This window comes from Pteropus medius, unplaced genomic scaffold, assembly GCF_902729225.1.
Source record: "Pteropus medius unplaced genomic scaffold, Ma_sr-lr_union100, whole genome shotgun sequence".
NCBI classification, from domain to species: domain Eukaryota; kingdom Metazoa; phylum Chordata; class Mammalia; order Chiroptera; family Pteropodidae; genus Pteropus; species Pteropus medius.
Window position 1 is genome coordinate 3,901,620 of NW_024340695.1, and position 27,000 is coordinate 3,928,619.

The 27,000-nt window shown below is 31.6% G+C and overlaps 1 protein-coding gene and 1 long non-coding RNA gene across 3 annotated transcripts in view; one reads left to right on the forward strand and one right to left on the reverse strand.

The window, feature by feature from the left end:
* Positions 1-27,000, forward strand: part of LOC120603825 (uncharacterized) — a 42,599-nt gene that overhangs the window by 10,759 nt on the left and 4,840 nt on the right. The window contains exons 2-3 of one of the 2 annotated variants that reach the window (XR_005653178.1): positions 16,286-16,497; positions 23,418-23,463. This is a non-coding gene — a long non-coding RNA (uncharacterized LOC120603825). The remainder of the gene's footprint in view (positions 1-16,285; positions 16,498-23,417; positions 23,464-27,000) is intronic. The other variant, XR_005653179.1, reaches the window with a different exon arrangement.
* SGPP1 (sphingosine-1-phosphate phosphatase 1) overlaps positions 19,188-27,000 on the reverse strand; it is a 33,526-nt gene continuing 25,713 nt past the window's right edge. The window contains exon 3 of the mRNA XM_039864612.1: positions 19,188-21,790. Coding sequence (XP_039720546.1) covers positions 21,239-21,790 — 552 coding nt within the window. The 3' untranslated portion in view covers positions 19,188-21,238. The remainder of the gene's footprint in view (positions 21,791-27,000) is intronic.

Consider the following 27,000-nt stretch of genomic DNA (forward strand, 5'->3'; position numbering starts at 1 on the left):
AGAGCCAAAACAGATGGACCATATATGAGCCATGGCCTTTCACACATTTTCTACCCATAAAAAGGTGATTCAATAGATGTCATATTATCACCATTTCAACACACAGAAAAATCACTCTTGCATTTACAGATGTGGGGAGAAGCTGCAGCATCTCCCTTAAAACTTTCCAAAGAATGGAAGTTTTGGCACATTCCTATCTTATTGGCTGAGACAGAAAAGTACAAGAATGAGAGAATGAGTTCCCTCAAAAATAATAAGAAAATCCTCAAGGCAATTGGTTGCAAATTTAATACACAAAGATCAGTAATTTTCCCATAAATAGAAAAGACTCAGTTAGAAAATTAAATGAATAAAAGATCCCATATACTATTTAAAAGATTATATACTCAGGGACAAATTCAAGAAATGTGCTGGGCCTGTATGAAGCCAACGTGAGCATAGTGAAGATGATTTGAGTATATTTTCCAGAGTCAGTTCAGTTATCACTTCTAAAGGGAATACTGCCCAAACCCTCCCAGATTAAATTAAATCACTTATTATAAGCCCACCACATGACCATGTATCTTTCCCTTAAAGCTTCGCAATTTTATGTTTATATGTGCAATTGTTTGACTAATCACTGTTCCCCCTTCTGGATTTTATAAAATCTATAACATTTATTACATTAGTTACATTTATATCTTCAGTTCCTAGCAGAGTTTCTGGTATAACAGGCACTCAGTAGATGTTTCTTAAGTGAGTGATGAAAGAGAGAGAGAGAGAGAGAGAGAGAGAGAGAGAAAGAAAGAATGAATATATTATGCTTTGTTAGAAAGACAATGTAAAAATGTTATTTCTATATAAATTAATCTATATATTCATTAATAACAATCGGAATGTCAAGTGTTATTTTTGGGAACTTAACAAAGTGTTATTAGAATTCATCTAGATTCCAGAGATGAATGGTGGGACAGTTAGTTACACAACAATGTGAATGTGCACAAGGAAACCGTATACTTAAAAATGGTTAAAATGATCAATTTTATGTATATTGTACCACGATAAAAACTATGACTGGCCAAAAAAAATTTCATCTAGAAATCTGAGAATAGATGGGAAAACTGTTTTTAAAAGAACATTTATGGATGATTAGTCTTTAGATCAAAACTTATTATAAAACTACAAACATTTGCAACCAGATAAACAAATCAATGAAGGTGAAAAAAGAATCCAGAAAAAAACTAATATTTATGTGGAAATTTAGTGTATGATAAAATGACATTTCAGAATAATAAGTAAAAGATGGCTTATTCAACATTAGTTTTGGGAAAATAGGGTAGCCATAAAAGAAAAGGGGTAAATTTAAGTGATCTTACTTCTTTAGAAAAATTATAAATTTTAAATAGGTGATTCACATCCATGATAAAAAAAAAAAACCTTGAAACAGTACAAAAGTGTACACATTAAAAAGTAAATTCCCCTCCCGTCTCCCCATTTCTCTTCCCAAAGGCAATCACTACAACCAGTTTCTTATTTCCAGAGATAACCTATGCCATATATAGATATATGTGTGTGTGTGTGTGTGTGTGTGTATAAAATCTGTTTTTGGTAGACTTTTCTTCTCTTTGCTTTTTTTTCTTGGAAATACCTTAGAATTAATTCCATATTAGTATGTAGAGAATTGCCTTTGCCACCTCTTTTGTTATTGGTTACATAAAATATTCCATTGAACAGTATTACATATATAAGAACATATATTTATTTTTGTTTGGAATAATATATATGTGTGAATGACATAGAAAGAGTTAATATGCAAAGAACTCTCACAGATCAGTAAGAGAAAGAAAAACAAGCCTAAAGAAGAATTGACAAAGGCATGAATATGTAACACAAGGAAAAAAATAAACACTTGGAAAGATGCTTAACCTTGTAAATAAATAAATGCAATATATAACACTAAAAATAATTTTAAGAATGAAGCATTTTTCACTCAGAGTGTAAATTATAGAAAAGTTCAATAATATCCATCTTGTATCAGTGATGAATAAGGAAGCAGGTACTCTCATACCATTAGTGGCACTATAAGTGATATAACCTGTCTGGAGAGCAATCTGACAACATCTGTCAACACCAAAAAATTTACAAAAGCTTTGACTCACTAATTCCGCTTCTCATAAATGCATAAAAATGTATATATAAGATTAGTCACTGTATCGCTGTAATTTTTTAAAACCTAGCAAGATCTTAAATGTACAAATGGAATACTAAATTATGCTACAAGGATACAATAATATTTAGGCATTAAAATTAGGTACAGCCTCCATATACATTTTTAAATGGAGAAAACTGTAGAGCACTATATATGTAGTTCATTTTATTTAAATTAACTTTAAAAAATATATATGCTAGTATATACATTTAAAAATGTCTACAGAAGAATTGGTCAACAATGGTTACCTCTGAGGTCTAAAATTATTTAACCGAAGGGAGGAGACTTTATGTTTTAATTTTTTATGTAACTATGGGCAAGTTTTACTAATTTATGATATAGTTTTAAAAATATCAATGCACCAAAACGGCCACCTAAAATGACTACATTAAAATGTCATGTACCCAATCAGAATTCTTTGTTGCAATTCCCCTTTAGGAAAAAGCAGCCCCTAACTCCGACAATAGGGTGTTGATACAGACTACAATAACACTTGAAAACTTGCTGTTCCAGATTTTGACTGTAAGGAGAGGTTAGACTCTCTGTAGTTTAAAATAAAAACAAAACAAAACAAAAGTGTAATTACAAAGTCGTGGAAAATTTTATTTGTAAATTTTAAAAGATTTTCATCCAAAAGAGCTTTCTTATTAACACTCAACTAATTTTAAAAAGTTAAATAGTTCATCTCAAAGCATTCTGGTAAATTTTGTTTAACTGACATTTAGCTTTAAATTAATACACTTTAAAGTATAGATATTAAAATTTACAACTTAACTCAGTGATCTTCATCCTTAAAATGTGTGCAGTTTATTGTACATAAATTACATATCCATAAAGTTTATTTTTAAAATATTTACAACTTACTGCTGATTAGTTTTATGACTTCTCTATCAAGGACAGTGAAAGTAAGTTGTTACTGTTATTTCCTGATTTTGCAAAACTCCCACATTTGTTTTGAATAGCTGCATAGAAATAGAGATGTTCTTTCTCTGGAAAAAAAAAACTATTGTTCCACTTCCCTGGGTTACACAAATTACTGAATTTTGAAATATAAATGTAATTTTTATTCTAGTGAGAGCACTTTCTTCATTAGATTAAAATGTTGAGACTACTATTCTAGAAATACCATATACAAAAAAGAACAGAATCTTTTTAAGAAATGCCAACCTGTATCACCAGAATTTGTATTGAACACTTATTTGAAAGATTTATATATTGAAAACCTTGAGAAAGGTAGCATATATAGGTTAAGGTCTCACCTATATTACTAATGATACATTGGTAGGTATATACTATTGGAAATTACCAACGAAGCATTAGTCATGCTCTCTTTTGAACACAGTAGAGAAGAAGATCTGTGTAAATCTGGCAACAAAGATTAATTTTTCAATCTGGTAATAATATAAATTAATCTTTTTAAAAATTAACCTTTTAAAGTTTTAACTGGTAGTTAACAATTGGTAAGTCTTCAACCTTTAGTTATTGATTTATTTCAGACCTGGAAAAACATTCCTCATCTCTACTCAATACTTAATCAAATGGGATTCTTTCTTGGAGTCTTAATCTCCAATAATAGCAAGAGAGAAATGTGCATTTCTTTCTAGCTGTTTTATACCTTTATGTAAATTTTTATTATGGTATTTGTGGGCTTTTTCCCCCCTGCAATAGAAATGCCGTTAAAGTGAAGTATTTCAAGTTCAGGACTTTAAGGAATGCTGCATAGCAGAAAATAAAATGCTGATTTGAAAATCTGGATAAATTTAAACGGAAGTCAGAAATTTCAGTTTGTTCACCTTACTCTGGAAGAAATTGAATTTATTAAATACACATAGATAAAGACCTTGAATAATCATAAGGCCAAAAGGGAGATCCCAACAAGACAAGCATGTTTTCCAGATGAAGAAATCTTTTTAAGAGATCAGATTATTTTGAAATGCATTATAATATGAATATAACAGAGCAATGTAACAGATGTGCAAATAAACTGTTGTAGAAAGAAAAAGGGAAGAATTTTTTGCAGGGCACATGTTGCAATTGGTTAGTGAGCCAAAAATTTAACATGTTCATCACAGATAAATGTGTCAGAAATTACTGTATGCAGTTTTGATGTGTTAGGAATTATATCTCTAGGTGCCTGAGACCTCTGAGTTCAAGCCATGGGGAGTTAGAGGTTCTCTCACTTGGGATTGCTGGTCCCCAATATGAGTAATCATTTTTCCTCTAGCTCACCTTTCTTAGTAGACCGCAGCTGACCAGTAGATCACACTATGCTTAAAAGACTTTTAGTTGGCACTAACCCCTTGAAAGGTTTTGGCAGTACAGAATCTAGGTAATGTAGGTCAGGCAGACCAAGTAGATGAGTAACTTAATAACTATGTGTCTTATTTAATGAGAAAGTGCTGAAGTAATACAGTAACTTGAATGTGAGTATGCGTCAAATCACTTGGTGGGCTTATTCAATTGCTGGGGTGCCGGCTCCAAGTTTTTGATTTAGTAAGTCTGAGACAGTACCTGGGAATTTGCATTCCTATCAAGTTCCCAGGTGATGTGGCTACTACTGGTCAGGGAACTGCATGCTGATATCACTGTTCCAAGTAGTTTAGCTCATCCCCTTGATGTGGTTCCCTAATGTTTTCTGTTTGTTTGACAAATGTGAGATAAAAGCTAGATTAATGGTACTAAAATTTATTGCTTAAAATTTGATGGATATTGTTCACTTTAGGTTTTATGTACTTCCTGATTTAGATGCAGTCTAATCTTAGATTTAATTAGATTTTTAAAACTATATGTAATAAAAATCAATTCTAGTGTGTAGTATATACCAGTATCACAAATCTGTAAACCTCAGAAATGTACTTACTGCCTCATACCCTAATTCTTTTTTCCCCCTTAACTCATTATAGTCTGACTACTGCCCCTACCCCTGATACCATTGAAATTGCTTTCTTAGAGGTAAACATGAAACCCATGGCTTTTCTCTATCCTCATCCTGAATCTTTCTACTAGCATTTGAAGTGTCAAATGATCTCTTTGTTGATTTCTTTGTTCTTCTGGGAACTCTCTCCTCCCTTTCAGTCTGGATTTTAGTATCCCTTTCATTGGCTTATCTTCTACCTCCTCTCCCCTTTGCCCTTGGACAGACATCATTAATTGATTGTAGCACATCTATGACAGAATCTGAATAATTCTTCACAATGTAGCTCCTCAGGAAAACACTCTTAGTTGATTGGTGTTTGTCCTGAGTTGTAACATGTGTTGTGAAAACTCTAAACTCTCTCCAGAAGCGATCATATCTATTTCCATGGCTTTAGATTTCACTAGAACAAGCCTGACCTGAAGCCTACTACTTCTGGGCATTCAGTTAAATGAGGCTTTTAATTCCTTTTATTTTTTAAAACTATTTTGACCAAAGTTTCTGTTATTTGTCTTCATGTACTTCTGTTACTTCTCTTCATGTATTTCAAGCTCTATATTGTGTTCACATGTTTCTTTGAATACATGTTTTATTTGGTGAATTAGTAATAATAAACTGTAAAGACTATTATCTACTTAAAATATGTTAATTAGCCCTTATGACTCTTTTACAGTTCATTGACAGGTGTTATTTTGCAATCTATTCTTGGGTTCGAACTGATAAAACATTTATAATTTGTCGGAATTCATATTTGAGAATTAGTTATACAATCTTATCAATATTATTTATAATTTAAAACTCTGTAATATCCAAAGGAACATGTTCTACAATTGAATTAATGTGGTTAGGTACAGTATATAGTGCTCATGAGGAATAAAACATTCTCATTTTAGTAAAAAACATAGAAAAACAGTAATAAAGGGAAAGAGTAAGGCATATAAGAAATTATTGGTCATGAAGAACATTAGCAGATCTGTTGTCTTTTAACTCTTGCCACTAATTTTCTTAAAATAAATTATACATTTTATTTCAATATATCAACAATTTGAAGTATAATAATGTAAACAGCAATAAATATCCACTAAAAATGATCATTATAAAATGTTCAGTATAGGACTTTTTAACATGCTAATATACATCGATGATGATGTGTATAGGCAGGGAGCCAACAGAGATGAATAAGATGATGAGATGAAAGATCAAACTTAAAATTATTTACATAGGTAATTTCAAGGGTCATGTTCTAATAATTCCATGGTGATTTCTGAGATACAAGAGAATTTTAAACTAGGCTAAGATAAAAAATACATTCTGGATGATAAAGCAAGAACACTCTCTTTTAATCTGAGCTAACAACAAAGTACTTTTTTAATTTTTAAAAATTACTCTGTGTATGTGGGCTCTTTTTTATTAATTTATTTTTTATTTTATTATTAGTTTCAAGTATACAATACATTATAGTTTATGAAACTATAACATCCCCCTGATTACTCTATCACCCCTCTGGCTCTACACATAGCCATTACATTACCGCTGACTGCATTATCTATGCTGTGCTCCCTATCCCCGTGACCATCTGTCAACTACTATTTTGTACTTTTTTAACCCTTCACCGCTTTCTCCCAGTCCCCTCAGCTCCTTCCCCTCTGGCCATCACCTGATTGTCCTCTCTGTTTGTGAGTTCATTTTTCATTAGTTTGTTCTTTTTGTTCCTTAGATTCCACCTATAAGTGAAATCATGTGGTATTTATCTTCCTCTGTCTGACTTATTTTACTCAGCATAATAACCTCTAGGTCCATCTGTGTCGTTGCAAATGGTAGGATTTCATTTTTTTTTTTATGACTGAGTAATATTCTATTGTATATATGAACCATAACTTCTTTATCTCATCATCTGTTGATGGGCATTTAGGTTGCTTCCTTATCTTGGCTATTGTAAATAGTGCTGCAATGAATATAGGGATGCATAAATCTTTATGAAGTTTTGTTTTGGTTTTCTTTGGATAAATACCCAGAAGTGCAATTGCTGGGTCAAAAGGTATATACATTTTTAATTTTTTGAGGACCCTGTATGAGGGCTCTTTAAATCTCTGTGGGAAAAGGAAATAGAAATGATGTCAGGGAAGAGAACAGGATAGAGTCTTATTTATTCATCTCTTGTTGGGTCCCTGCTTATATGCAGTCACATGCAATTACAAGAAAAGACACATACAAGAATATTTGCAGTAGCATTGTTATAACAAAAAAAAAATTAGCAGCAATCTGAAAGTTCATTAATAGGTTTATGGTTAAATAAACTGTTATATTTATGTAATTGTACCATGCAGCAGTATAAAATAATAAAGTATATCCATTCAGTCATTTGTAGGACAAATATTTATTGAGTCCCTACTAATTCTAGGTGCTAGGAATAAGGCAGAGAACATGAAAGATATGGTCCCTGCCCTCATGGATCTTCTATGATAGTAGGGAAAGAATATACAAGCAAGCAAATAAACAAGAAAATTTCTGTGCTGTGAACAAAATACAACAAGATAATGTGACAAAGAAAAATATGTAGCAAATGGGGGTTCCACTAGGTAAGATGACCAGGGAAAACTTCATTAAGATGCTGTTTAAGCTGAGATCTGAATGATGAGGAGAAGCCATCTATAGGAAGAGTTACAGGGAAGAGTTCCAGGCAGGGAAGATGGCAATGGCAAAGGCTCTGATGCTTGAGTTAAGAGAAATAGGCCATTATGATTGGAATAGAGTTTAAGACAAAGAAGTAGTGAAGGGCCAGATTGTATGGGCCGTTGACATTATAAAGGTGTTTGGATTTAATTTCACCTACATTGGGAATACACTGCAGGGTTTTAAGAAAGTGAGTGGCATAACCTGATTTACATTTTTAAATATCTCTGTGTGGAGAATGAATCATTGGAGGGATAAGGAAGCCAGTGTGGAAGCAGGAAGATCAGTTAGGAGACTATTAGACAGTAGTCTAGATAAGAGCTGATGGTGCTTTAGACCAGGGAAGCAATGGCAATGAAGTAGAGGTATTCAAATTATTCTTTGATAGTAAATGGATTACTTTGTGAAGGGTAAGAAAAGTGAAACAATGACTACTAGGTTTTTAGATTGAAAAATTCAGGGGTCAATAGTATTACTGAAATGAGTAGGACCAGGTTAGGAATAGGTATGGTGGAGAAAATCAAGAGTTCTGCTTTGCATATGTTAAATTCAAGATGCCCATTAGAAATCTAAGTGGAAAGGTCAAGTAGACAGTGGGATATATGAATCTGAAGTTTAGGTGGGGAAAAGATTGGAGTAGAGTTATCCAGGAACTGGTTGAAATAACCTAGGGAAAGGATGTAGAGAGTGGAAAATAGTTCAGGAATGAGCTTTGAGGCATTTCAGTCGAGAAGTTCTCAGAGGAGGAGTAGCCAGCAAAGGAGACTGAGGGCCAATGAGAGAAGAAAATATGATATAATGGAAGGGAAAATAAACTGTTTCATGAAGAAAAAGGTGTAGACTGTGAAAATGCCGCTGAGAGTTCAGAAAAATGACAGAGAAGATAGCACTGGATTTGACAACATGGAGGCTGCTGCTCACCTGACAGAAAAATTTCAGTGGAGTGGTGAGGATGGAGGTCAGATTGGAATGCATTGAAGAGAGAGAGTTGAAGGAGAGGACAGGATAAAGTATGACAAACAGAAAACGTAAGACAAGATGGCAGAAAAAGCCCAAATGTACCAATAATTCCAATAAGTGTAAAACAAACAGATTCAGATTTAGAGAGACACCAAGACTCTAAGATTTGATTAAAAACACTAAATCTCAGTATTTGTTCCTTAAGAAACACATCGTAAATAAGTCCACATAGAAAATTTAAGAGAAAAAGAGGAGTGTGTCATGCTGATAAAAGAAATTATCAATCAAAATAATATGACATTCATACATACAATATGTGCATGCACCTGACACCATATCTTTGAATTATGTGAAGGAAAAACTGACAAAATTATAGAGATAATAGTTTCATAATCATAATGATAAAATTTAACAAACTTCTCTAATAAATGAATAGATCAAATAGCCCCCAAATAGCCTAATTAGCTAGACAGATTTCAAAAACAAGATTAACAATCTTAAATAAATATATAAAGATTTTCAAGGTAGGTGACAAATTATCCATTAAAAAATAAGTATATAAAGACCTTCACCTCCAAAGATATTTTTTCAACAATATCTGGAATATTTTCAAATACTGACCACATAGAAGAAAAAGTGAAATATTTAAAACCTAATGAAAATGAAAGCACTAATACTGAAACTTCTGGGTGAAGCAAAATGTTCCCTCGAGAAAAATGTATAACATTAAATGAATTTATTAGAAAACAAAAGAGATTTAAAGTAAATTGGCTAGATATTCAGTTAAAGAAGATGTAAACCCCAAGAAAATAGAAAATAAATAAAAGTAATAGAAGTAATTAATGAAAAAACAATTTTTTAAAGCTGAAAAATTATTCTTTGAAAAACTAATAAAATATAAAAAGTTCTGCAAATGCTGACGATACCTTAAGAGACAATGTAGAAATCAACCCTATTAGGCAAAAATAATAGAAATAACTATAACTATTACTCACTATCATTGTTACTATTATAACTTCTACTATAGGCTCTAGTCAAAGCACAAAGATGAAAAAGAAGTAAGAGGCATATAGTTTTAAAGGAAAAAGTCAAAAGGCCATTATTTGCAGATGATATCATTTACATAGAAGAAAAATGATCAGTTCTACTGTGGAAGTACTATGGCAGTATTACTGTGGAAAGGTGGTGGAAATAAATCAATATATAAAAATTTATAACTTTCTTTTATACCAGAAATAGCCAATTAGGGGAAAAAATGTTTAAAGATAGAACTGACATAGCAACAAAAACTATAAAAACCCAAGAATAAATATAATAAAAGTGGCACAAAGCATTTAGAAAAAGTAACTATTGAAGGGCATGAAAGAGCTGAATAAATAAATATACTATGTACGTGGATGAGACAATGCAATCTTTTAAAGCTGTGCTTCTTTCCTAATTATTTTAGAAATTAATGTGACAACATAGTTTAGAGAACTTAATAACCAGATTTTGAAATTCACATGGAAAAATAAAGCTGCACAAATGTCTAAGACAATTTTGAGAACAATGAAAACTATCAGATATCAAGACATTAAAAGCTAAAATATGTAAAGAGTATAATGTTGTAATAATGTAAAAAGTGTAGTGTACTAATATAAAAAGTAGAGGAGACAGAGATCAATGAAACAAAATAGAGAGCCTAGAAATTGATTCATACAAATATGGGAACTTAACCTGTGATATAAGTAACATCAGAAGTAAGTGGTTCTTCAATAAATGATATCAAGATAATTGAGTCTCCATAAAGATAAAAAGTAGGTCCCAAATCATGCACACAAAATAAAATTCAGATGGAGTAATTAAATACAGATGGGAGAGAAAAAAAAAACCTGAATTTTATAAATATTGGAGGAAAATATGGGGAAATAATCTTGTGACCACACGGTAGGGAAGACTTTCATAAATAATACTTTAAAAGCATGAACCATAAAGATAAATAAATTTACTATTTGTTTATCATATCTTTTGCAGTACAGACTTTTTTTAAGTCTGTACTGCAAAAGATATGATAAACAAGGTTAAAAAACAAGTGACAGACTGGGAGAAGATATTTTGCAATTTAAATAAAGAGTAAAATACTCCTAAAATTAATTTTTAAAAGACATCCAATAGCCAAATGGGCAAAGCACATGAGTAGGCAAGCCACAAAAGTAAACTCAAATGGCTATAAAGTATTCCATTGCGTTAAGGAGCAGAGATGCAAATGAAAGCAATATGATCCCATTTCATAACCGTGATCGGTAAAAACTAAAAAGCGTAAATATAGGATGTGTTTGCAATGATGAGAAGCAAAAAGTACTGTTTATTGGCAGTGTAAATGGTACACTTGCTTTGGATAGTAATTTGGTTCTATCTACTAAAATTATAAATGTGTATAACTCATAACCCAATAATTTTACTTTGGATATGTACCCAAGAGAAACTCTTGTATAATTCCACAAGGAAATTGGTACAGAGGTGTTTATAGAATCTTTTTAGTTTTCGCTTTTAAAAAATGTACAATTCAACTCACAAAGTTGTGCAAACATTACTAATTCTAGAACATTTTCATCATTTCCTCAAAGAAACCCCATACCCATTAGCAGTTATTCCCCAATCTCTCCTTCCCTGCTCACTAGCATAATTTATCTACTTTCTATCTCTGCAGATTTACCTAAACATTCCATATAATGAATTCATACAATATGTAGTCTTTTATATCTGGCTTCTTTCACTTAGCATATTTTCAAAGTTTATCCATTTTGTAGCATGTATCAGTACTTAATTCATTTTTATGATTGAATAATATTCCATTTTTTGGACATCATACATTTTGTTTATCCATTTATCACTTGATGAACATTTGGGTTGTTTCCACTTTGCAGCTGTTATGAACATTCATGTACAAGTTTTTATGTGGACATGTTTTTAATTTTCTTGGATAATACCTAGGAGTGAAATTGTGGGGTTATAACTGTTTACACTTTGAGGAACTGCCAAACTGTTTCCAAATTCACTGCACCATTTCTCATTCCCACTCGCAGCATATGAGAGTTCCAATTTCTCCACATCCTCACTAAACTTGTTATTGTCCATCTTTTTCATTACAGTCATACTGTGTGTAAAGTGATATCTCATTGTAGTTTTGATTTGCAGTTCCCTAATGACTAATGATGTTGAGCATCTTTTCATGTGCTTATTGGTCACCTGTATATCTTCTTTGGAGGAGTGTCATTCAAATCCTTTGCCTGTTTTAAAATGGAGTTATTAATCTTTTTGCTATTGAGTTGAAAGGTCTTATATATATCTTGGATACTAGACTCTTAGCAGATATGTGATACAAGTACTTTTCTCACATTATGTGGATTGTCTTTTGTCTTTTTTGATGCTGTCCTTTAAGACACAAAATTTTCAATTTTGATGAAGTCTATTTTATCTATTTCTTTAGTTGCTTATGCTTTTAGTATCATGTATAATAAATTATCGCCTAATCTAAGGTCACAAATATTTATTTATTTATTTCTAAGAATTTTATAGTTTTAGATCTTAAATTTAGTTGTTAATTAATTTTTGTAAGTTTACTTTATTTGATTTTTTTAGCGATTTTAAGTTTATAGAAAAACTAAAAGTCTCCATATATCCTCTATTCCATTATTAACATCTTGTATTAGTACATTTGTTATAATTGATGAGCCAATATAGATATATTAACTAAAGTCCATAGTTTATATTAACTCTCACTCTTTGTGTTGAACGTTGAAGCACATTAATATAAAATTGCATATTACCATATGAAAGACGCCAATCTGAAAAGGTTGCTACTGTATGACATTCTGGAAAAGGCAAAACTGTGGAGACAGTAAAAAGATAAGTGGTTGCCAGGGGCCTAGGGGGAGGGAGGGAGGAATAGGTAGAGCAAGGAACTTTTAGGACAATGAAATTATTTCGTGTGATACTATAATTAGGGATACATGTCATTGTACATTTGTCAACCTATAGAATGTACTGGAGCAGGATGTTCATGATAGTGGAGGCTGTGTGAGCCATAGGGGAGGGGACCCAGGGAAATATGAGACCTCTCTGTACTTTCAGTTTTACTGTGAACCTGAAACTGCTCTAAAAAATAAAGTCTATTATTTTCTTAATGAAAAATATCAATAATCTAGATTGTCCGTTGTAGAGAAACAGATGAATCAATTGTGACATAATTATATGAGGAAATACTATATATACAGTTGACCATGTACAACATGAGTTTAAACTGCGCAGGTCCACTTATACATGGATTTTTTTCAATAAATACTTACAGTACTATAAATGTATTTTCTCTTCCTTATGATTTTCTAAGAACATTTTTCTCTAGCTTACTGTATTGTAAGAATACAGTATACTAATACATATAACATACAAAATATATGCTAATCAGCTGTTACTGGTAAAGCTTCCAGTCAACAGTAGACTATTAGTAAATTTGGGGGGGGAATCAAAAGTTACATGCAGATTTTTTGACTGGAGGAGGTCTGGGGTGGGGGGCGGGGCAGTGCCCCTAACTCCTGTGTTGTTCAAGGGTCAACTGTAGGAGGTAACAAATAAATTAGATCTACACATTATAAGCATGGATATATCTCAAAAACATCATGCTAAGTGAAAAAAAGCAGTTGAATGATACTGATGTAAATTAAAAACAAAAAAATATATTTTGGTTATGGATATACAGATATGCACATAAAAGTAAAAAAAAATGGACTGGAAGGACTCATGATAACAGCTGCCTCTGTGAGCTTGAGAGGAGATATCTGGAGTGGTCTGCCACTTTCTTTGGTCTCTCCCTGCCCTTGCATGGGAGGAGCCAGTTTTGGATTACACTGGAGAAGCTCCCAAGATTGGAGAGTGTAACTTCACAAAGTTCTCTTAACTCTCCTAACTGCACTATAGCAATCATGATTCATGTCACTAATATTCAGGGTCTTGAGCTTCTTACCATATAATCCAAGATTATAAGAAATTGCCTTTTTTCTCTTAATACATAAACAACACTAAGAGCAAAACATATCATTCTTTTATCATAGATCTTAAAAAGAAATAATAAGTATCAAACAATAGTTTTGATACCTTCGAGTTGGGTGTAATTTCACGCACAAGCTAAGTGAGCAGTAAATAGTGCAGCTCTACTACTGGTAAAGAAAAGGCAACACTTCACAATACTCACTGTGTACAGGACATTTTAACAAACTTTTCAGCTTTATATCCTACTACTCCTTTCTAGGTACCTTGATGTTCCAGACAAACTGCAGTCTGTTTGCCAAACATGTCTAACACAACACCATTTCCATGCTTTGGTTCATCCCATTTCTTCTACTAAAATGTATCCTCTGACCCACCATGCTGCTTAGCCCCTCAAAATTTTAATTTAGAACTATTCGACAATGCATCATAAAGTTATAGCCTGCCTGACTGAGGAAATATTCAAGAAGACTGCACATGATTATCTGCTATTATTATAGATTTATGAATTGGGTGAGAAGTTGCCATATATATGGGCTCTAAGATTCCATATACATACATACATATATACATATATATATATTTAATTCTAAACTCACCATTAACATATGTAACAATGGGAAAGTGTAGACAATTTATTTTTAGGAACGGCAGAAAAATATTTCAGATGTAAATGTCATATTTGGGTTTATAATTGATTAATGATATAAATTAAGTTACATGTTAATTTTTAAAATTTACAGCTTGTGTCAATGAATAATTTAAATAAGATTTTGGGAATATGCTGCCAAGAGAAATAAAAATTCTTAAAATGTTTATTTTGTAAAGCTATTTGAAACACAATCCCATTTCCATGCTTTAATTCATCTTATTTCTTCTACCTAAAACGTATTCATTCTGCAGAGTAGAAAATGCTGAGGAAGTATTGTTGTTTTTTTTTTTACTTTATTCTAAGAGCATTATCACAGCATTTGTTAGAAATGAGCAAAACTAACACTATCCATTAAAATAAGTTTGGTGGATTTTATACCTTAAATTAACCCAGGTGGAAAGGGAGCACCCTTTAGATAATAGGGAAATTAGAATCCATGTTATTGTTACCAACTCCAATTGAGTCCCATAAATCTGGGCCTGGAGGGGTGTGGGTGAAATGGGTAAAGGGGATCCAAATGTACAAACTTCCAGTTATAAAGTAAGTCATGGGGATGTAATACACAGCATGGTGACTTTAGATAATACTACTATATTGCATAATCAAAAGTTGCTAAGAGTAGATCTTAAAAATCCTTATTAAAAAACAATTTGTAACTATATACCTAGACTTACTGTGGCGATTAGTTCACAATATATACAAGTATCAAATCATTATGTTGTACACTTAAAACGAAATATAGTTATATGTCAATTATAGCTCAATTAAAAAAAATTCTGGGCCCGGAAACCTTAGGGACCAGGGGAGCCTTTAAATATGCTTAAGTAAAAAAGTTGGTATTTAAGCCCTGAATATATCTCATCTCCATTTTAATTATAAATAACACTTTAATTATAAAACTCAGCTTGTGAAGTAGCTTGTTATATGAAAGATTAAAGAGCAACTGTACAAATATGCTAATGAACACATTTCTATATATTATTAAAAACTAAAGTTATATCCCTATATATACTGAATATTTTCTTTCCAGATTTGGTCTTAATTCTAAAGAAAATATCTTAAAACTAATTCAGATACAAATTGCATTCTATTCAACAGGGAATTATAGTAAATACACATAAAACATTTTAAATATTTGCATAAAGTGATAAAATTCTAACCAGATAAATTAGAAGCATAAAAATTTACAACTTAAAATTTTAAAACAGTTAAACTTTTTAGATCATTGACATTTTTGAGAATCTGAAGAAAGTTGTAGAATTTTTCCCCAGAAGAATGCACATGCTGAAGCCTTTGTAGGGACTGAGTATTCAACATATATTAATTGAATGCTTGCTATAACCCAGGGATGCAGAGTAAATAGAGGAACAAGCTATTTTTCCTCATGGAGCTTATACCATAGAGATGAAGACAAAAAAATTTAAAATACATAAATGCGTTACAATGGATTTCAGTTACAAGAAGCTATAATTTAGGACAAGGGATAAACCTATTTGAAGAGGTAATACTATTATGTTAATTTTTTTTTTTTAAGAATCCATGTATCTAAAAAAAGTCACTGATTATGTAACAAAGGAAACTTTATGTATTAAGTCAAGTATTGCAAACCACATAATTGTTAAGTTTAGGGACTTTTTTTAAAAGTATAGTTGGCATACAACATTATATTGGTTTCAGGTGTACGATACAGTGATTCGACATTTATATACCTTATGATGCCATCAAAACTATGTCTAGTAACCATTTGTCAGTGTGCAAAGTCATCACAATATTATTATTATTATTTTAGGCAAGGCAACCCTTGGTTGTCCTCACAGATTGCAAGGACCTTGTCAGCTTATAACCCCTTATTTTTTATTTTTTACACCTACAGCACCTGGTCTTCTTAGGTGGGCTCCCATCCGAGTTCCAACCAGGCCTGACCCTGCTTAGCTTCTGAGATCAGACATCCAGCTTGTTCAAAGTGGCATGGCTATAGACGTCGTAATATTATTGACTACATTCTCCTTCACCTTTTTTTTGCCAACTCCCTTACCTGCTTCCCTCTGGTAACCAGCAGTTTGATCTGTTTGTATGAATCTGTTGGTAAGTGTATGAACTTTTAAACTAAAATAAAGGACTTTATGACATTTAAGGTTGAAAATAAACCTAATGATATTGCAGATATTATGAACATTCAGTATAGGTCATAAAGCAATTTTAAAATTAATTTGGCTTTCAGAAAATGGGGGAAAACACTTAAAAAACAAACATTCTATCATATCCTGTTGTTTGCAGTACTAGGGGCTGGGCTTTTTAGACAATCATGGAAAATGCACCAAAATTAAAGATGATGAAAGGAAAAAAGGGCAAATTAGGAAATACCTGCTAGTTAGTGCTTATTTCTGTAAACATTTTTACTAAAAAAAATTTATTTTAATGTTTCATTTATTTTTCTTTGAATTTTCCCTACTGTGTGACTCATGAGAAAATGTTTTATAAAGACCTGGAGTGGTCAGGTGGGCTTAAATATTCAGACCTTTCTAAAATGTCCTTTACAATTAGCATGTTAAAACTTATTTTTATTGTGCTATTTATAGCTCATGTAACCACAATCAAAATTCAAGTGTAAAAGCTTTTTCTTAACTTATGTATACAATAGAAAGAACTAGAAAAATATAACCGAAATTTGACAAAATATCCAGCATACTATGTTGTTACTCTTTCTCAAACTATTGCCTCTTCCCTTTCTCAAAATATCTCCTTAGCAATCAAAACTCCCTTCAGAAAAATAAATTTAACTATAAAGTTGAATTTAAAAAATTGGCCCTTACTGATGTCCAGATTAAATAGTTTGGTTTTTATTTATTTATCCATTTTATTTATTGTGGAGGTGATCGACTTAGAATTTCTAATTTTATTATTTTAATTATGGTGACATTAACAAAAAGTTTGATTTTTAAATCTAGAGTAAACATTCTTGGTTAAGAATAAAACTGCTGTGGCAACAAAAAAAATCTTTGCTATATAAAATTATACAGCAATAAAAACACTCCAATTATACACAATAAAAACATTTTAGTATTTACATATTCATCTTTATAAAGTTATGAAAATATCCTTTAAATTATATTTATATCATTGAATTAATCTTTGTTGTCTTTGAAAGACGCATTTTAAAAAATTACTTATAAAGAAAGCTATCAAATAAAATAATTATGTAAATCCGTAGTAGCATTGCTTTATATTAGGTCTTATAATAAGTTTCTGGCAGATCCAGTCTTTGCAATTCACATATCATGGCATTTTAAAAATCACAAAATGAAATAGCCATGTTTATTCTGCTTGAAAAAGTACCCGTTTCAGTGTTTATTATGATTAATTCATGAATTAATGTTTAGCAGTCAACTATGTACAGATGGCCACAGATTTGACCGAAACATTTTATGTGTTTTTAAAAGAAATTATGAAATGTTTTACTAAAAATACAATGTAATATCGATCATAAATGGAACCCAAGGTCAGTTTGAATTTTAAAGAATTTCTTCAGTGTCTATTACTGAAAAAAAAAAAAAATTAAAAAAAAAAAGATTCCACAACCCCAGGGTTCCTAAAGTATTCAGCTTTTCTCCTAACATCCTAACTTTACATTTTCTCCTAACATCTTTATACTTTTTTAATTCTTCAAACCATCTCAAATTTGTGGGATTACACAGGGATCTAACTTAAAGTTTCTTTTAATTCTTAAATGGAAACACAATTGTCCCAGCATAATTTGGTGAATGCATTGTATTTTTATCATGCTTTAAATATGGAGCAGCTTTTAAAATATAGAATCTCTTAGCTTAAAAAATGAACTTACCACTTCACATGTGGGTTCACTAAAAGACTTTGAAAAGTAGAGGTTTGGCATTTCCTAAAGCACAGATATGACAAGATCATTCCCTCAGTCAAAAACCTTGACTGAGCCCCCCTTTCCTTAAGACCAAGGTTTAGCTTCTGTCTACTCAGCATCCACTATAGGCCTTTCCAATCTTATTTCCCTGTCACACCATTTGATTTGGCTACAAAAGCAGAAAACATGTGCAGCTATCTATGCCAGCACTTTGTTTATAACCTTGTAATGATGCTTCTTTTACCTCAATGTGGTCACTGTCAGTATTTCGGGTAGAAAAGTTCTTTATTGCAATATATTTAAAAGCCCTGGCCAGCATACCACTAAGTGCAGCAGTATTCTCTGACGTCTCCCTTCCCCACCATCCTAGTCACGATGACAACCAAATAAATTTCCCACATTTTCTTGAACATATCAGCTCTACCCCTCAGTTGGAAGGGAGAGGGGGGAAAATTGATATTGAAGCAGAAATGACAAGATATCACCACCATAAGGCATTTTCCCAGCTCCCCTTCTAATCTCTAGATATTCAAATCAATCTTGTCTTTCAAAGGCTATCTTTTTCACAAAGCTTTCCTAAATTCTCTCAGCTGTAGATCTATTCCTCTTCTGATTCTCCTCCTACATGGCATTATCCCTATATATCCATTTATCCACCCACCCACCCATCCATCCATCCATCCATTTTCCCAGTATTTATTGAGCACTTATAATGTACCAGGCACACTGACCACTTTCTTCTTAGATTATGGCTCTTTGCATAAATGTCTGGTCTAACATATTATAATCTCAGGTATAATCCCATGTCTGATCCACCTGTGCATCTCCCAACATGTTTCATACAGAGCTAGCGCTCCTAGTGAATGTTAGAGGAATGAAAGTTACTGAACGCTGACACAAGTTTTAACGTACATTCCAAATATTTATTCAAAGACAGAATATTAAAAAATATTTAATCAGTGCCTTCTATTACTGAAAACAGTACTCTGATTTTGAATAAAATGCTTCAGGGAGAAAGCCTGCTAAAATGGAAATCCTAGACACTTCATAAATCTTTAGCCGATAATACAGAGACAAATGCATAGAAGACAGACAAAACAAAACACCTTCCAATCCTGAATTTGGCTTTTATTTTTAAATACATTTAGCATGGAACTATCATAGAACAGAAAATAATAAAACAAAGAAATGGAATACTTTCAAATATCTTTAAAGCTGGATATAAAAATTAATAAGATAGCATAGACCCACATTATAGGAAAGAGTCCCAAAAACTCAATTCATTAAACACATTTTGAAATAAAAGTTCTTTGCACATTTCGTAACGTACCGGTATGTTCCCAAGTGCCTTGGTTTCCTTTTAACTAATAGTAAAGGTCCCAAATTTAGTTGCTTATTTAAAATTATCTGATTTAATGTTGGTAAAAATTACCATGTCCCTAAATTCTCAATCAGAATTATAAAAATATGAGCTCAAATAGTTATGCTGCCCAAAATAGAAACATCTTAAGTGATACTTCTGGATAATCAGGCAGATATTGCACTAAAGTCAGTAATTCCATACCTGATGCTCATGTATATGGAAAGTTAATTCTCCTCTTTATGAAAAACTTACTACAAATAAATAATGTTAACCTAATTATACTTCAAAATATAAAGGCACAAACAGAATAAAGAATAGTTTAATACTATACCCAAATTTTCCACTGTGAAAATAAAAAGTTGAAATAGGATCTAAATACTGATACTTTTAGATTTTATCATTTACCTTAAGTAGCTAATAAGTGGGTATTAAAAGGTAACTGTTAAATCCAATCCTTTCCAAGTAATTTAGAAAAAAGGTTTGTTTACATATGATGCATGTGCATTGTCCCATCTATAAATTTCAATTACATTTCCATTCACTGGAAACATCTACGTATAAACAATCAAGACAATGTACAAAAAATATATCTTGTTCCTATAACTTACAATGCACAGAAAAATACCTACAAAAATGGAAATATTTATCGGTTTAGTTTCCCAATAAATTAGAAAGTTTAGCCCATTCCACACTTCTTTCTAAACAAAGGCTAAAGAATTAAGTGTTTTACTCTAGCCCTGTTAGCTTGACATATATTTTAAAAATATTGCCTGATTATATGTAACTTAAGTTAGCATCTTATTTTTATATCACAGTATACATGGCATTTCTCAATACAGCAACAGAAAGGCACAATTAGCAAGCAATAAAATTCAGTACCTGAATTATTAAACTGAAGTCCAGAACAACTGCAAATAAAGTACATTCAACACAGTGTACAGAACTGGAAAAAAAATTTTTAAAAAGGTATCCAAAAAAGAATTTTTCTGAAAATTTGGTCCATTAAAAATGCCTCCCATGTTCAACATCCTGGGTAACATGAAAGGTGATGGCAGTGTAAAAAGAGGCAGTAAATCAATGTGGTAGCATATGAATTCCGGTCTAGTAATTATGCAATTTAATTAGGAAATGGCTCCCATAGTAAATAAACATTAAATATATGTGTTAATAACAATATACCTGTATTAAGTCCAAATACACAGGCACAGCTATTTGCATATTATTAATGATTTTATAATACATCCCCACAGTTTAAAAAACTCAGGTATGTTATTTTATATATAACATATATTAGATATATAATTATATGCCTTAACATATATTATATATAACTTGAATCCATAACAGCACAAAACTCTCCAAATATTACATGAACATTCTAAATGGATACTTATCATTTTCTCAGTGCTGAAATAGCTCAGCTCACCTAAAACATCTGGATGATAAAATGCAATGACTCATGAATTTACTTAAATAATTATTTAAGTTAAATTCCTGCAAAAGCCTAACTCTGATTTGGCTTTTAACTAGAATATATTTTTAGATATTAATAACTGATACCCTTCTTTCTTATAAACAATATTTCTCCATCAAGAGATACCAATAAAGAAAAATACGTAAGGAACCAAAAACGTGATAGAGAAACCGACCATTCCATAGGTAATATACCGATAAGGAAGTTCAACTTCCATGTGCTGTCTTGCTTTTCGAATATCATCACATGGTATATTGAATATTTTACAGGCTAAAGGAATGGTGATCTTTTTCATTATATCTCTGACTGTTAGTACAAATACCATTCCTATGAAGATCCGCAATATGGCTTTTCCAAACAGAGTCACTGTAATGGGAGGCCCAACTAAAGGTAATCTATCCAGAGGAGGATCTAATATTAGACCCATGTTATAGGTAACATGAGATCCACATGCAATTCCAGCACCACTTCCTAGAATCTCAGCTGTGTCTCCTCGGGATGTACTCCAGGTGTCAAGAGTGAAAGAAAAGATCCCCAAGGCTAAATGAAGCCCAATGATGATTAAAGGAGCATATTTGTGAGTTTGGTTGAAGTTGTCAATCAGGTCCACAAATGGATAGAAGATAGCTAAGATTAAAATGGTATATAGGAATCCAGCAATAATATCCTGGGAAAAGAGAAAAGTAGAGTTGTTTAGTATAATACTATTTTTGGCATTAAAATATATATTTCACATTTCAAATATTAATAGATATAAATTTTTAAAATATCCTCACATTCTCATTCTCAAAGTAAACTTTACTAACTGGTCTAAAAACTATTTTAATGATAAAGAAGATTAATAATAAAAGAATTATGTTTTCACAGTTCTACCCTTTTATAAATTAACAATATAAGCTAAAAGTATATATAAATGTTTAAGTATTTATAAATTTAAGGCAATACATATATACTACACACAAATTTTATAAGTTAATGAACAATTAACTATGCTTGAATTATGTAGTTTGATTTCTGGGAAAAAGAGTATACTTATTTATCAAAGTAACCATCTTTGTTTTCATTAAATACATAATTATTTCATGATTAAAGAGGATACAAAGCCTGGGTAGTTTCCTTCTGCCATTCATTCACTAAACGAATACTTACTGAGTACCTACATGTGCCTGGTGCTACTTTAGGGACTGGTACATTGCTTAAAAAATGACAAGATTCTACTGTCATAGAGCTTACATTTTCGTGGGGAAGACTGACAATAACTCTGAGATAAAAAAAAAAGTAGATAAACATTACAATTTCAGATAGTTGTGTTATGAAGAAAACTAAAACTGGGCAATGGAATAGTAAGATGAAAGGCCCTGTTAGAGTGATTAGAGAAACTTGCCTGAGGAGGTGACACTTGAGCAGAAACCTGATTCCAAAAAGGAGTCAGCACTATCTTTAGATCTAAGGAAAAGTATTCCAAGGAAAGGGAATACAGTCTGAAGGGCTTGAGGCAGGAAAGAACCTAGTGAGTTCAAGGAATTGGGAGAAATCCAGTGTGACTCAAATAGTGAGCAAAGGAAAAAGGTATGAGGTCAAAGAGATAGGCAGATGCCAAATCATGTAGGGCCCTTATAGGCTAGGTAAAGAGTTTAAATTTTATTTCAAAAATGATAGGGAACCACTAAAAGATTCCAAAGTAGGAGTGCAGTACTCTGCTGTGTAGAGAATGAGTTATAGAAGAAAAGTTCGGAATGGACAGGAGACCACTGGAGACACTGGTGGGAAGCTACAGCAGTGGTAAGAAGTACATGGATGAATTTAGTATACTATTTTAAAATTAGAGTTGACAACTTGAACTTGTGATAGACTGAATGCGGGAGAGAAGCAAAAGAAAAAAAGGATCAAAGATGACTCCTAGTTTTAAGCCTGAACAATGGGGTAGGTGATAAAAAAATGGTTTACTGAAGGAAATAAAGCTCTTTCTGACTCATTCCTGACATGAACAAAAATGTTCCAGAATTTCCTCCTTAAAACAAAACAAAAACCACTGCGATCTACTCTCTATCACTGAAAATTTTTTGTCAAGGGTTGCTTATGTTCATTCATTGCTTCCATTTCCTCACTTTCTACTTTTTTTCTAAACTCATCACTGCACTGAAACCACTCTTTTCATACTACTTGGCTTTATGCTGCCAATAACAGTGGTCACTCAACATTATTCAACACAGTTGAGCAGACTAGTTACTTGTTTTTCTGTCTTACAAAGCTACTTTGTTTTCTTTTTATGTTCCCTGGTGTGGGTCTGCAAGAATTTCTCCAGGATATATATCTAGGAATGGAATGGCAGAATCATAGGTATGTGCATGTTCAATTTTACAAGACACTAAAAATTTTTCAAAATGTTTGTAAAAGTTTATATCCCATCAGTTGTTGCATTGTCCTGATTACTTTTTTTTATAAGTAATGGGCTATTCCTTTTCTATGCAATGTATATTTGTGGGCAACTGTCCTTTTGGATTTTCTTCTTTCTGATTAACATTTCTTTATATAGTCTTCATATAAATCCTTTATCAATAAAATCTATCAACAATATGTAATATAAACATCTTTGAAATTTGTGGCTTGCCTTTTCATTTTTTTTATGGCATCTTTTGATGAACTGAAAGTTCTAAATTTTAATGTAGTCATATCAGTATTTCTTAAGAAAGCCTTTTTTGCTGCAAGATCATAAAGGAATGTTATTCAAAAGTTTTTAAGTTTGCCTTTAATATTGAAGACTTCAATATACCCCAAATTCTTGTCATTGTCCTCACTGTGCAGTAGCAATCCAATAAAAACTTTGTCGTGGATTGGCAAAGTCAACAATACAATGCTTGAAATCATTGTTCTAAACTATATTCAACTCCAATCAGAATACTATGTAATATAAAAACAGATACAGAAGATACAATTACTAAACAGACTAAGAATTGAATATTCAACTAAAAATTTTTCAGGAAATAGATTTTCTTGTTCACCACCACCTTCCCAAGTAGCTTAGCATATTGTAGACACTTAAATACTTGTTGAATGGATGAATGAATGAACAAATCCTTTATAGGAATTTTTAAATCTATTTTAACAAAATCTACTAAGTTACTTGTAAATGAATATCTTCATTGTTTTTCAACAATAATTGTATTATAGGTATTAGAAAAACATTTTAAAATTTTATTTCTATATAAAACAAGTTTTCACTGATATTTTCCTATTCTACAATATGGAGTGAGACTTTCAAATTTTAATTGTTTTATATATAAGTGACTCCTTTTATAGTAAATGCAAAAAAGATATAATCAACAAAATGTTTCTGAAAGTATCAACTAAGGCAATAAATACCACTTGTATATTCAAATTTCTTAGAAGGACATATAAAGCATTTCACATCTGGCTTATGCCTATCATTAAGCTTCAATGCCAGATCCCATAATAAATTTATACTCTCCTCTCATTTTGGAATTACCTTTCCCATCTATATTTTAGGCAAACTATTACATATACTTTGAGATTCTGCTCAGGCATCTATCTCCTCCATAAACTTTCTCTTCCTACCCTATAATAGGGAACTTCTTCCTGTTTGCTTCCTTAGCATCTTCTACATTCCTGCTGTAACAGTTACCACATTGTTTTCCAGTTCTTTGCTTATTTATTTCTCCTGTTGACTCTGTTCACAACTTTTGCTGCCTGTTAGAATCACTCAGAGAACTTTACAAAAATATTGGTGCATGGGCCAATCCTCAGAGGTTCTGATTTAATTGAACTGGAGTGAGGTATCACAATTTTTTTTTTTTTAAAGCTCCCCAGTTATTCTGTTGCGTAGCTCCAGTTGAGAATTACTGTTACATATTATATTACATATTAATATTTAGACTAATTTCTCAAAGACAAAGACTTCATCTTATTTATACATATAGACCCAGTGACTGGCACATAGTAAGCAATAAATATTTGGTTAGTTAAATTAAGACAGTTAAAATAATTCTTTAGATTTATAACATTTTGCCTGACAAGAACTGTAAGAGAAATAGATGAAACATAATTTCTTGAACTTTGGCTAAAGACATTTTCAGGGAATAATAATATTTTCTGTGCTAAAAACACTGTTGTAATACTTTACGTTTATTGTCACGTTTAATCCTCAAAACCATCCTAATATGGCTTGTCTGAGACAATCTCACTTTGCTCTGTTGCTCCCACAATAAATATTAAAAGTACCTTTTTTTCCCCTTTCAGAAGTGTTCAAATTTCATAAAAGTTTATGGTTAACTCACTTAACCAATTTTTCAATAAAGAAAACTAGACTAAGGTCATGTAGCTAGTTATTTAATCTCATAGATCGAAGTGCTCAATACATTTGTTGGGAGAAAAAAGGAATATTCTCAGCATCAGGAATCAGACATAGGGAGTGAAGAGAAACTAAATTTTCAACACTTTTTGTGAACATGAGTTCTTCCATGAAAACTCAGTGATACACACTAAAAGTTACCTAAGAAATCCGGTTAATTGAATTTTACTGCAGTTACTCAAGGATTCTAAAAGTAACTCAAATTCTGACCAAACTTTTGAATATGGAGATCTCAAATTATGACTGTCAAACTCTATTCTTCATATTTCAAACTCCTAATTGCCAAATAATTTCAGTTTATTAGGTTATGTTCCTTTGTTTGCTATCTTAAACTTTCTTTCCTCACCTGTAATTAAAAGCACAGGTCTTGGGGAATAACTACAGGATTTTCGCTACCAGGACAGAAGCTGTTGCTTTATTTTATTTAAATTTCATGACTGATTCAAAAATTTAATTTATATGCTAATCTGGAAATGTCCTGAGTCTTATAATTCTCACAGAATGTGTACCAGATTAGATGTTTTAAGTAAATGACAACTGATGAGTTATTTATATAAAACCATCCATATATACTCAGAGGTTAAGTGAAAGAAGGGTTAATAACTCTTCAGTTGGCAATTTTTTAAAAAAAATTACAGTTCTTTCATATTATAGATGTAAGTATAGATGTTTATGCCTGTAAAATTTTTTTATAACACCTTAAAAGTGGAAAAATCAATTAAGTGATTTTTAAAGACTTTTTTGTTTGGTCATTTTTATATTAATTCTTTGAAAAAAGAATTCTTTAAAATAACATATCAATTATACTTTTAAAATTATATTTCAGTATGACATAAAACATCCAATATTTATTATCCTCTACTTCTTTTTCCATGACTATTAAACCTAGATTGCTACAAGTCTCTATACAAATCTGCTTCCTTTTCCGAGTTATTGCTTATGATATTACCCTGATTAGTGAGGGCATATTGACTTCCATGCAACAAAACCAGAAGGAACAAACAACTGAGTTCAAGACATAAACATGGTGGCTCTCACTGTGATATTTAATGTATTACATTAAAATGTAGAACTAAGTACTTTTAAGCATTACAACACAAAGTGTGCAATAAAATTAATGTTAGAGGTAACATAAAAAACTCAAAGTAGCAAATTTTCCAAAATTAAATTTAGCAAATAATTTCGGATACTTATTAATTATAATTTATTCCCTAAAAGTTAAAAATTATACATTTAAGTGGAATATTCAGGGTTATCAAGTTTATTATAGATAATATCAAATACCGTAAATTCAATAAACATTTACCATGTATTAAATCTGGAATTTTCTCCTTTTTTGTTTTTCCTGATGGGGAGATAGAACAAGAGAGGCTAGTCATTAGCTGGGACTAGAATTTAGAACTCCAGTTGTCTCCAGGTGTTTTTTTGTTTGTTTGTCTGTTTTTATATTTCAGGTGTCCTGCTTCTAATTTTACTTTTTTCTTTTTTTTTTTATTCCTGCTTCTAAT